The following is a 10,845-nucleotide window of genomic DNA, read 5'->3' on the forward strand; positions in this document are numbered from 1 at the left end:
CAACGATTACAAACAAGAAGATATTCTAAAAATTATAATAATTACAACCGTTAGATTACATTTGAATGGTATAGATAAGCTGATCAGGAGGATCCTCATCCTAAGCTCAGGAGAGGATCCTCTTCCCACAAACAGCACATATTGGGTAAGAACAGTCTGAAAACATGATAATGCTTAGCTGGCAATCAAATAAATCAACGGTCAGAATTCCCTGACAGCAAATGCTGTTGTTGAGGTCGAATATACTTGTAGGAGTAGTCCAGCACCTTAAGCCACCTTAAGCCTTCAATCATTGTGTCTTCTCTCTCTCTCTCTCTCTCTCTAGAACGTGTGTTGTGTTTTCCTCTCTGTATCTCTACTTCTCTACTATTCATATATTGTTGAGTTGAAGATTTTTTGGAGGAGAAACAAAAAGCAATCTCTTATTGTTTGCTCGTAATATTAAGAGTTGGTTCTTTCCAAAAACAGAGAAAGGAGATCAGAGAGAGAGAAAAAAAAAAAGAGACCAAAGTTTGAGTCTAGCATCAGGAAGAGGAAGAGAATTCAGCTAGCAAAGTTTGTGAAAGCTGAAAATTAAGGCTCTGCTTGGATAAAAAGCGTTTTGAGGTTTGAATATTTTTTTCTTTTGGAAATGGCTGCGGAAGAGAAGGTTGAAGAAGGAGATTGGGAGAAAGAGCGATAGAGGATACGCACAACAAAAAAAAAAACCCAAATTAGAAGAAATTCAGAAGAAGAAAATAACCAAAAAGGAAATCTTGGGTTTAGTTTTTGATCTGCTTCTGCAGTTTCTGCGGGTAATTCTTCACGTCTTTTTAACTTGAACTTGTTTCATTTGAATTGCAACTAGATATTTCTCTGTTTTCACTTTTCAATGAGAAGCTCATTTTCAAAAACATGTTTTTCATTTTTGTTTTGATACAAGCGATATTGGATGGGGAACTGAACTCGTGATACGTTGAGTTCAAAGGAAAACGTTTTTAACCAATTTACATGTCACTGCAAGTATGTTTTTTATTTTATTTTTAGAAGTAAAAATGGTGCAAGATTTCTTCTTTTCTTTTGATTCATGTAGGATTGGAATTAATCTGCAAAACCCATGATTTTATTTTTCTATCTTTTGAGGAAGAAGGAAACTAACAAAGCTATTTCAAGAACATAGTTGGGATTTCCAGTTCAAACCTTGTTTATTTTTTGCTAAGAAGCTCAACGTTTTTTGTTATCCAAAGAAGAATTCTGTTTTTCTTATAAAAAAAAACACACACATAACTTCCCATGATTCCCATCAGATGTTACACATTGCTCATGATTCTAGGAATCATATTTGCATTGCTCGCATTGTTTGCAGGTTTAACAATAATGGCAATGTCCGCAACTATCGTCAGCACCGACACGATTGTTCTACCGGCCGCGGCCGCGGAAACTCAGCCACAACAAACCACAACAAAACTCGTTTCCCCCATCGAAATCGAGTTCGTACAATGCGACTGCTGTGGATTAACAGAAGAGTGCACACCTGCGTACATTGAGCACGTGAGGGAGAGATATCAGGGCCATTGGATTTGTGGGTTGTGTGCAGAAGCTATAAAAGATGAGATTGTTAGGTCGCAGAAGAGGCTGATCAGCACGGAAGAAGCCATGGCCACACACATGAACTTCTGCAAAAAGTTTAAGGACTCAGGGCCTCCTCCAAACCCTACCATTCACTTGATATCCGCCATGAGACAGATTCTCCGGCGCAGTTTGGATTCTCCGAGGGGGGGTTTGAGATCAACTCCAAGTAGTCCTACAAAGATAAATGCAGGCAAAGGGCTCACAAGGTCTGAGAGTTGCTTCCCGACTCTGACTGGTTGAGGATATTTGATTACTGGAGAATATATTGGGAATAAGGATCAAAAGTTGGGAAAAAGTTTGGCGAATTTGCAATTTTATTTGCTGAAAATAAAAACCCAGAAAGGAAAAGCAAGGAATTTAAATGTTAAGGGTAGATGTTTAATTTTAGTCGTAATTTAATTAATTAGTATTGAAATACAGAACCTTTTTTTCCTTTAATTTTCTTTTGGTTATGTTGCTAGAATTTTGATATTTATGAAACTTGAAGGTGAACTTGTCTACATGATATATATATATATATATATATAAGTTTATGATAATGGAAGGATTATTCTGCAATGGAATCAAGAGAAATGTGGAAACCTACACATGGCCTGCATGCAACATGGAAAATACCCACCCCTCTACAACTTTTTCCTACTGTTAAATGCTACGAGCATTAGATAACATACATTGATTTAGATTACTATGTTTATTGTGAACCCGTGAATTTAGACCATCTAATGCCGGTTACATTTAATGTTAAGAAAGATGGAAGTGAAACAATAAGAGGTCTATCAATTCAACCTAAATTAGAAAGAATTGAAACCAAAGATGACTATGAAAGGTAAACAAAGAGGTTTTATAAGGATGGAGATTCCCTCCCCTCCTTTTTTTACCTCCCCTCTAGAGATGTCAATTCTAACCGTTAAACTCAATAACCGCAGATAACAGTCCGAATGGATTGGATTTGGATATGAAAATTCGGGTATGGTATGGATATGGGGAAAAACCGTGAACTTTATTTGGTTATAGCTTTGGATATGGTTATAGGGGTCCCCAATCCATATCCGTCCCTGAATCCAATCCGAATATATTGTGTTTGTGTATATATATATTTGATATATAATATAATTTTATTCAATTAGCGAACCCTCCATATACTAATTCATTATGCATGCATCAAACCCTATACTATCTTTATTATGCACCAAACATCATGGATGGGGCATACCAACAACCTCATCAATTCAATACTCTTATTGTTATACTCAACCAAATTAATTCATTGAATCATTTTATATATCAATTATCAAATGTTCCAAGTTTATCAGATTCATCTCTCTTCAAGAGTCTGACTGTCAAGAAATTAATTCATTGAATCAATTTGTTTTGTCTTCCTTTCGGATTTGCTTTTGTCCTTTTTTTTTATTGGACCAATTTATCATATTGGCTTATCATAAATAGCTTCAAATATATTGTTATGTTTTTTGTAATTGGATGTTGCTATTTAATGATAGAATTAGTATCTACTAAAATTTATAGTGCATCAATTGGATGAATATAATTTTTTTTTAATTTTTTGACGAAGATGGACATAACCGATAACCAATTGAAAATCCGTTACCTGGTGGATATGGTTATGGATAATCCCCGATGGTTAATTTGCGGTTATGGATATGGTTAATTTTTATGGTTATGGGGATGAATATAGCATTTCCGTCCTTAAACCGAACCGTTGCCATCCCTACTCCCCTCCCTCTCCTCCTCTAACATTTTTTTTTTCTTCTTTCTCTCCCTACAAAGATGAAATCTTGAGCTTTCAAACAGAAAATGAAAGAAATAAAAAAAGAGGAGAGAAAATCCTTATCCGTTTTATAAATCATAGTGGCTGGCACAACACAAACACAACACAGAAATGCAGTGACAACTAAGAAAATAACACCAGTATCAGAGCCACAGAGGCACTATTTCCGTGACTGCTGGACGGTGGATAGAACAAGGGAAGGATATGGGAATCGGATCTGATGCACTGCATGAATGGCCACAATACAATTATACTAGTTTTATCAGATTTGGACCCACACCAAGTTTTATGTCCGTTAGATATATTCTTCAGTATCTGTAACTCAATCATTGATTACCAGTAGATCTTTACTTATCTAGTGCTTGAGCTTCAAGCCTTCAAACGTGTAACGCAACATGGCAACTTGGTATGAAGAATATTTGTTTCCTAGGCTTTAGCCATTCCAAAATTTATTGGTTTTGTTAGGGAGGGTCACTCACCTGCATAATTGAATGTCAATTGTTGATTGAAATAGATCTTACATTTATCAAAGATTGACAATCATTCACATTGATTTCTTTGGTCTTAAGTATTTTCATGGAAAATATGCCGTTTTGAAATAAAATTTGTAGTGCCCCTTTTTGCTAGAAACTTGAAAGGAAATAAATTTGAAATTTCAAAGAAATAAATTATCAATCTTGATACACGATGACTTTTATTGTAATCTCCCATGATACATTTAAAGATTTTTAGTATGATTTAGATTGATCATACCAAAAGTCAAGTAATACCAACACAATAACATCAACAATCATCTCGTATCTTCGTATATCTCATTAAGCATATCCAAATTACTCATTAACTTTGAATTCAGCGGGTCAAAATTAGATAAACTTGCCAACTAGACTGACAGAAAATATAATATGAAGAAATTAAGTGTCTTTTTTCCTATGAAATGGTGGCTAACTTCTGAGAAAATACAGATTCCTCAATTATTTAATATCTCATTTACCTAATCCAATAATAAGATAATACATTTCACTCAATCATCATCTCTTATTTTATATGGTATTATAATTAATGGTCACATGATTCATTCTTTCTTGTCTTTGTATCAATAGGGATTAATTAGTTTTCTGGCGAAACATATGGTCGCTTGTTTAGAAGTGTTTTTAAAATTACTGAAAACAGTTTTAATGAAAAAGTTTTAAAATCAATCCTTAGTAAAAGCACATATGAATTCTGAAAATGCGCTTAAAGTGCTTTTGGAACAAAAAAAAATATTTTTCCCAAAAACTCTTTTAGTCATTTATAAAAAAACTTCCAAACGAACTATATGTCATTGCTCCGACATTAATGTGATGAGCAGAAAATGAAAGAATGTTTTGGTCCGCAAGCATTGCAAGACTAATGCGCTGAGCCTTAAAAACATTTACTTGTTTTTCGGATGGGACATGATTGATTGGCATCGGAGTGGTGTGGATGCAGTTGAGCATGACATGGGGTGCCTACGATGCCCACTTCGGCCGAGATAAATCGACAACAACGAATGGCCACTAGTTTCGGAGGTTGTTGGATCTCAAATTTGAGACCGTCGACCTGACCAGCATGTGTCTTGTTAGCGCAAGTTGGAGGTAAGAAGTCACTGAATTTCCAAAGGAGTTGCCGCTAGGGAGCGGAGGGATGCAATGGTGTGGAAATTGGTTTTGGGCCTGGGCCTTGACTTTTGTTGTTTTGGATTAGTTTTGAGCAGTTTCAAATAAGGTTTTGGATTTAAAAATTTTAAATCGAAACATGTGTTTTAGAAAGAAAAAAAATCAAAAATTTGAGTCCTCTTCTTACCAAACGGACCGTAAAAATTATCGGTTGATATGAAATAATAAAAAAGAAAACTAATGAAAAGGGCTTGAAAACTTTGAGTTTTAATGATAAGGACAAAATCAAGGGTAAAATGAATAGTACCAGGATTGACTTTTTAATGTAAAAATGTGGTTTTTCGTTAAAGTGAACAGTACGGGTACTTTTCATTAAAGTTCCCATGATAAAATGAATGAAGGGTAAAATTGTAAACCTAACATAAAAAGCCAAACCCTAGTTGATACAAAAAGCTATTTCCTCTCCTTTCTCCTAATTTGCACTGCGTCGTTCACTCGTCTTGCGATTCAGCCTCCCCTTCCGCGCCGCCACTTTCCCGTCTTCTCCGACCTCGATTGCTCTCATCTGGACATCCAGCCTCCAGGTTAGGTTTTTCGCATAATGTAAATCGTATGTTAATTTATTAATATCGTAAAATGTGAGGAGCTGTTGAATAATGATTAAATTTTCTGTAATCTCATTTTCTAGGGTTTATATGACTGTATATTCTGTTTCAAAGGAAATTTAATCTTCAAGAAGTTGCTTTGAAGCTTGGTGCTCACTTCTTAGTGGCAGCTATTACCAAATACCATGAGATTTTGAAGCCCTATTGAGTTTTTTGCTCTGTTTCGTCGTGGTTCTTGAATTTTAACTTGTGTTTTACTTATTTCGTAAATTCGTTATGCTTTGGATACCGTTGTATCCTCCCTGAGTACGGCGGGATTTCGCTAACTCTGATGTACTAGATTGTAGGGTTTGAAACTAAATCAAATATTTGTGTATTCTAAATTTTTCTTTCTTATTTTGTTTTCCGCGAAGAATGGAATCCACGATTAAGCATGCTGTTGTGATCAAGGTTATGGGACGGACTGGATCTCGTGGGCAGGTGACTCAGGTGAGAGTCAAGTTTCTGGATGACCAGAACCGTTTTATCATGAGGAATGTCAAGGGACCAGTGAGGGAGGGGGATATCCTTACCTTGCTTGAGTCCGAGAGGGAGGCAAGAAGGTTGCGGTGATCAATCAGAGATTGTCTTGTTTATCGAAGCTCCTATGTCTCTGTTTGTTGGGGAATGACTGTTGTTTTGCCAATTCTGGGTATTTCTAGCATCATAGACCTAATTTTTGTCATTGAGATTTTGTTACGGAATCGTTCTAAACTAAATTGTCTGAGAATGTTTTTTGTTTGTTTGAACAAGTAACAATGTTCCTGCATGCTGTGTTGAATTTTTGCTTTCCTTCTTCCCTGACCTCATCTTATTGTTATTGAGCAACAATTCTGGTTCTTAAAAGTTACCATGTTTTGTTGCTTCGTCGGAGTTGAAATTTGGTATGTAATTTATCTTGTTCTTTGTTTAGAAGGGTGAAAGGGAATAGCTTCTTTGTAAGAGAAAATACATCATATGGTTCTGGTTCTAACACTCGTCGAGGGCAACTATCTGGTAAGAAACAATTCAACCGATGTAGAAGAGCTGTCGAGTCTTGTAGCGTCGGCTGCAACTAAGCATGGTGTTAAGGTTACTGGTTGTGTGATGAATCCCAAGTCGAGTGGGCAAAGGTGTTCTCGTCTCTGCACCACTGTTGGGTAGCTTTGATGTGTTGTGTTATGTTGTGAGGTCATCAAGCAACTAAGAAGAAACTAGAACAGCCTTTGCCCACTCGACTATGGTGGGAAGAGAATCAGCAACCAAGAAGAGACCGAATTTTGATAAAACTCAGTGTCATCTAATTCTTACGAGTATTGTTAATATCATATATGTTCCCTAAATTTTTGGTGTTCTTACCTTTTGGTCCTGGGAATTTTTTTTTCCTTTTCTGATTTCGAGTTTGTCTCTGACCTTGCGAAAGCTTGTTTAAGGTCGTTTTTGTTACAATCTTACAATATAAACGGGACGTTTGCACCATAGGCGCATTCTTGTTATTTTGCACAAGCAATCAGAGAAGAGAAAAAAATCAGTAGTCCAGTGCAGTGGCACTAGATACACACCCTCAGGGTCAGCCGTGTGCTCAAGTTACAAATAACTTTTTTCAAGCTCGAAGCTCTTTGTAAACACAAATGCAAACTCGAGCTTGTAGTTTGCTTGACTCAATCATTTTTTAAACAAACTTGAATGATATGAATTTTTGGACTATGTTGCAAGGAGAAAGATTGTTGGTTTAGTAATAACGTAAAGAGAGATTATATTCACATACCCCAAATTACTTCTTCTACATTTTTTTAATTTTTTTAATATTTTCTACACATAACTAATACTTGATAGAAAAATATTAAAAAATTATAAAAGAAGTAATTTAAAAGTGTAAATATAATCTCCCTAACGTAAAACATTTATCAGCCAAACTTTACAACAAACCTAGGCAAACTAAAATTGTTCCAGTCGATTTACAGCCCCCCTAACTCCATTTTATTCCCCCATTCGACGTCGTTTTACTGCCGGTCCCACCCTTTGTACTGTGGCAGGCCAATCATCGCGACAACATTATTCGTTCGCATCCTCCAAAATTCGGAATCCAAAATCCAACCGATAGATGATCACCTACGGCAATCGGATGAACCTGCCCAAATTCGGAACAAAAACTATGGAGCCACGTGGTAATTAGAAAGCCCCACACCCAGTTTCGCAGTTCTGCAGACAAACCCATTTGTTGATTTTCCTCCACTTTCTCGGGAACCAAACACTCGGTAGCAATGGCCGGTTCCAACCTCCTTCCCTTCCTTTTCCTCCTCTGTTTTCTTGTTCCTGCTGCGCTCTCGATCCCGCCTGACCTATCCGACCGTCCAAAAACCTTCATCGTCCACGTGTCCAAATCAGACAAGCCCGCCCTCTTCTCCTCTCACCGGAGCTGGTACACCTCCATCATCCAATCCCTCCCGTCCCCCCACCCCACCAAACTCCTCTACACATACGACCGCGCCGTCCACGGCTTCTCCGCCGCCCTCACATCCTCTCAGGCCACCCAGCTCCTCTCCCACCCCGCCGTCCTCTCCGTCACGCCCGACCAGCCACGTCAGCTCCACACCACTCACACCCCCAGCTTCCTCGGCCTCGCTGAATCCTTCGGCTTATGGCCCAACTCCGACTACGCCGACGACGTCATAGTCGGCGTCCTCGACACCGGGATCTGGCCGGAGCGCCCGAGCTTCTCGGACTCCGGTCTCGGCCCGGTTCCGTCCCGATGGAAGGGCACCTGCGTCAGTGCCCCGGACTTCCCGTCCTCCTCCTGCAACCGCAAGATCATCGGCGCCAGAGCCTACTTCGACGGCTACGAAGCCTACATCGGACGATTAATGGACGAATCGAATGAGTCGAAATCGCCCAGAGACACCGAAGGCCATGGGACACACACGGCCTCCACCGCCGCCGGCTCCCCGGTCGCTAACGCCAGCTTGTTCTCGTACGCTCGCGGCGAAGCCAGAGGCATGGCCACCAAGGCGAGAATCGCCGTCTATAAAATCTGCTGGTCATTTGGGTGTTTTGATTCCGACATTTTGGCCGCTATGGATCAAGCAATTGCCGACGGCGTTGACATAATTTCGCTCTCCGTCGGAGCCAGCGGTCGTTCTCCAGCGTACGATCGAGACTCCATAGCCATCGGATCCTTCGGGGCTGCCCAGCATGGTGTTCTCGTCTCCGCCTCCGCCGGTAATTCTGGGCCCAACCCATTTACGGCCACCAACATAGCTCCATGGATTCTCACAGTCGGCGCTTCCACCGTTGACAGAGAGTTCCCAGCCGATGTTATCCTCGGCGATAACCGGGTTTTCGGAGGTGTTTCATTGTACTCCGGTGAGCCTCTAGTCGATCACCAGCTTCCATTAATATACGGCGGAGACGCCGGAAGCAGGTACTGTTACGCAGGGGCTCTCAAGCCATCGAAAGTCCAGGGAAAAATTGTCGTCTGTGATCGCGGCGGCAATGCGAGAGTCGGAAAGGGAAGCGCGGTGAAGCTAGCCGGCGGGCTCGGGTTTATCTTGGCCAACACAGCCGACAGCGGAGAAGAGCTTCTCGCTGATGCACACCTTATCCCAGCAACAGAGGTGGGTGAAATCGCCGCCGATCAGATAAGGGAATACATCAGATTGAGCCAATACCCGACGGCCACAATTGTTTTCCGAGGAACTGTAGTTGGGACTTCGCCGGCGGCCCCAAAGGTCGCAGCTTTTTCGAGCAGAGGACCGAATTCTCTAACACCAGAGATTCTCAAGCCCGATGTGATTGCTCCTGGAGTGAACATTTTGGCGGGTTGGACTGGGGCGTCTGCCCCCACAGATTTGGACATTGATCCTAGAAGAACCGAGTTCAATATAATTTCGGGGACATCTATGTCGTGCCCGCATGTGAGCGGCATTGCTGCATTGCTTCGAAAGGCCTATCCGAATTGGTCGATTGCTGCTATAAAATCTGCTTTGATCACAACAGCTTACACTTTAGACGATTCAGGTAAGAAAATCAGGGATCTTGCAACAGGGAAAGAGTCGACTCCTTTTGTTCATGGAGCAGGACATGTTGATCCCAACAGAGCTCTCAATCCCGGGTTGATTTACGATCTCAATGTGAATGACTATGTTGCATTTTTGTGCTCAATCGGGTACAGTCCAAGGCAAATCGCTGTTTTCTTAGGAAAGCCTACTGGTTCTGATATATGCACAAAGAACAGTTTGGCTAGTCCTGGTGATCTGAATTACCCTTCACTTTCCGTCATCTTGAGCTCGGATCAAAGCCTGGTTAAGTACAAGAGAGTCGCTACGAATGTGGGGGGCAATGTGGATGCGGTTTATAAGGTGAATGTTACTGCTCCGGCTGGTGTTGAGATCAGCGTTTCCCCGAGCAAGCTGGAGTTCAGTGAAGAAAACCAGAGTCTGAGCTATGAGGTTACATTCAGGAGAGGAGTTGGGTATGATGGCGGAGAGCGATACGGGTCTATTGAGTGGACAGACGGTAGCCATCTGGTGAGGAGTCCGGTTGCTGTGAGGTGGAGCAGCACTCGGTATACAGCTTCCATGTGAGATTTAGCATTAAGGTTGTTAGGCTAGCGTTTGGGTGATCACTTTGCTTTGTTTTGTGCAATTTGTAAGTTATCGGTTAGCCCACTTGTATGCATACATGAAGGGCTGGGGATGTGTGTATGGCGTTGTATGCCTTGGCTGGAGGGCCTTCTCGAATCCTACGTTGATGTAAATTTTGCTTAATCAATAAAGCTCATGAGCGGTAGGTCTCGGGTTCGAGACTTGGGAGCAGCCTCTCCATAAATGGGGGTAAGGCTAGCCGACATTCACCTCTCCCTGACCCTGCGTAAAGCGGGAGCCTTGTGCACTGGGTACGACCTTTAATAAAGCTCATGCATTGGCAACCAAAATAAAGTTTTCTTAGGGGAAGTAATTCGAAATGTCTCAATAGGCCTATACTAGAAATTATTGCCCGTACGCTGTTGCGGGATTAAAAATTGTAAAAAGCATTATGTTCGAAAGATATAAAAGATTGTATTATAAAAGATTAATACAATTCATTGCTATATTTAATTGATACTCCACGTAAAAATCGTAAAAGTTTTGGCCATCTATGCACTTAAAATATTAGATCAACACATTCCACTTAGGTAGTTTTTGTGATCTCC

General features: G+C 40.5%; 2 protein-coding genes and 1 long non-coding RNA gene across 3 annotated transcripts; all 3 read left to right on the forward strand.

The window, feature by feature from the left end:
* Positions 1–223: 223 nt before the first annotated feature.
* On the forward strand, positions 224–2,111 carry LOC103453630 (uncharacterized). Its single transcript, XR_001791999.3, has 2 exons — positions 224–794; positions 1,346–2,111. It is a non-coding gene; the product is annotated as an uncharacterized lncRNA (long non-coding RNA).
* A 3,368-nt stretch (positions 2,112–5,479) lies between these two features.
* LOC103453631 (small ribosomal subunit protein eS28) lies at positions 5,480–6,456 on the forward strand. The gene is made up of 2 exons (XM_008393187.4): positions 5,480–5,615; positions 6,050–6,456. Exon 2 carries the CDS (start codon positions 6,051–6,053, stop codon positions 6,246–6,248), a length of 198 nt encoding a protein of 65 aa, XP_008391409.1. The 5' UTR covers positions 5,480–5,615; position 6,050; the 3' UTR covers positions 6,249–6,456.
* Positions 6,457–7,737: 1,281 nt separating this feature from the next.
* On the forward strand, positions 7,738–10,442 carry LOC103453633 (subtilisin-like protease SBT1.4). The gene has a single exon (XM_008393188.4). It carries the CDS (start codon positions 7,919–7,921, stop codon positions 10,235–10,237), a length of 2,319 nt encoding a protein of 772 aa, XP_008391410.1. The 5' UTR covers positions 7,738–7,918; the 3' UTR covers positions 10,238–10,442.
* The last annotated feature ends 403 nt before the right edge of the window (positions 10,443–10,845 follow it).

The sequence above is a fragment of the Malus domestica genome, chromosome 09 (assembly GCF_042453785.1).
Source record: "Malus domestica chromosome 09, GDT2T_hap1".
NCBI lineage: Eukaryota > Viridiplantae > Streptophyta > Magnoliopsida > Rosales > Rosaceae > Malus > Malus domestica.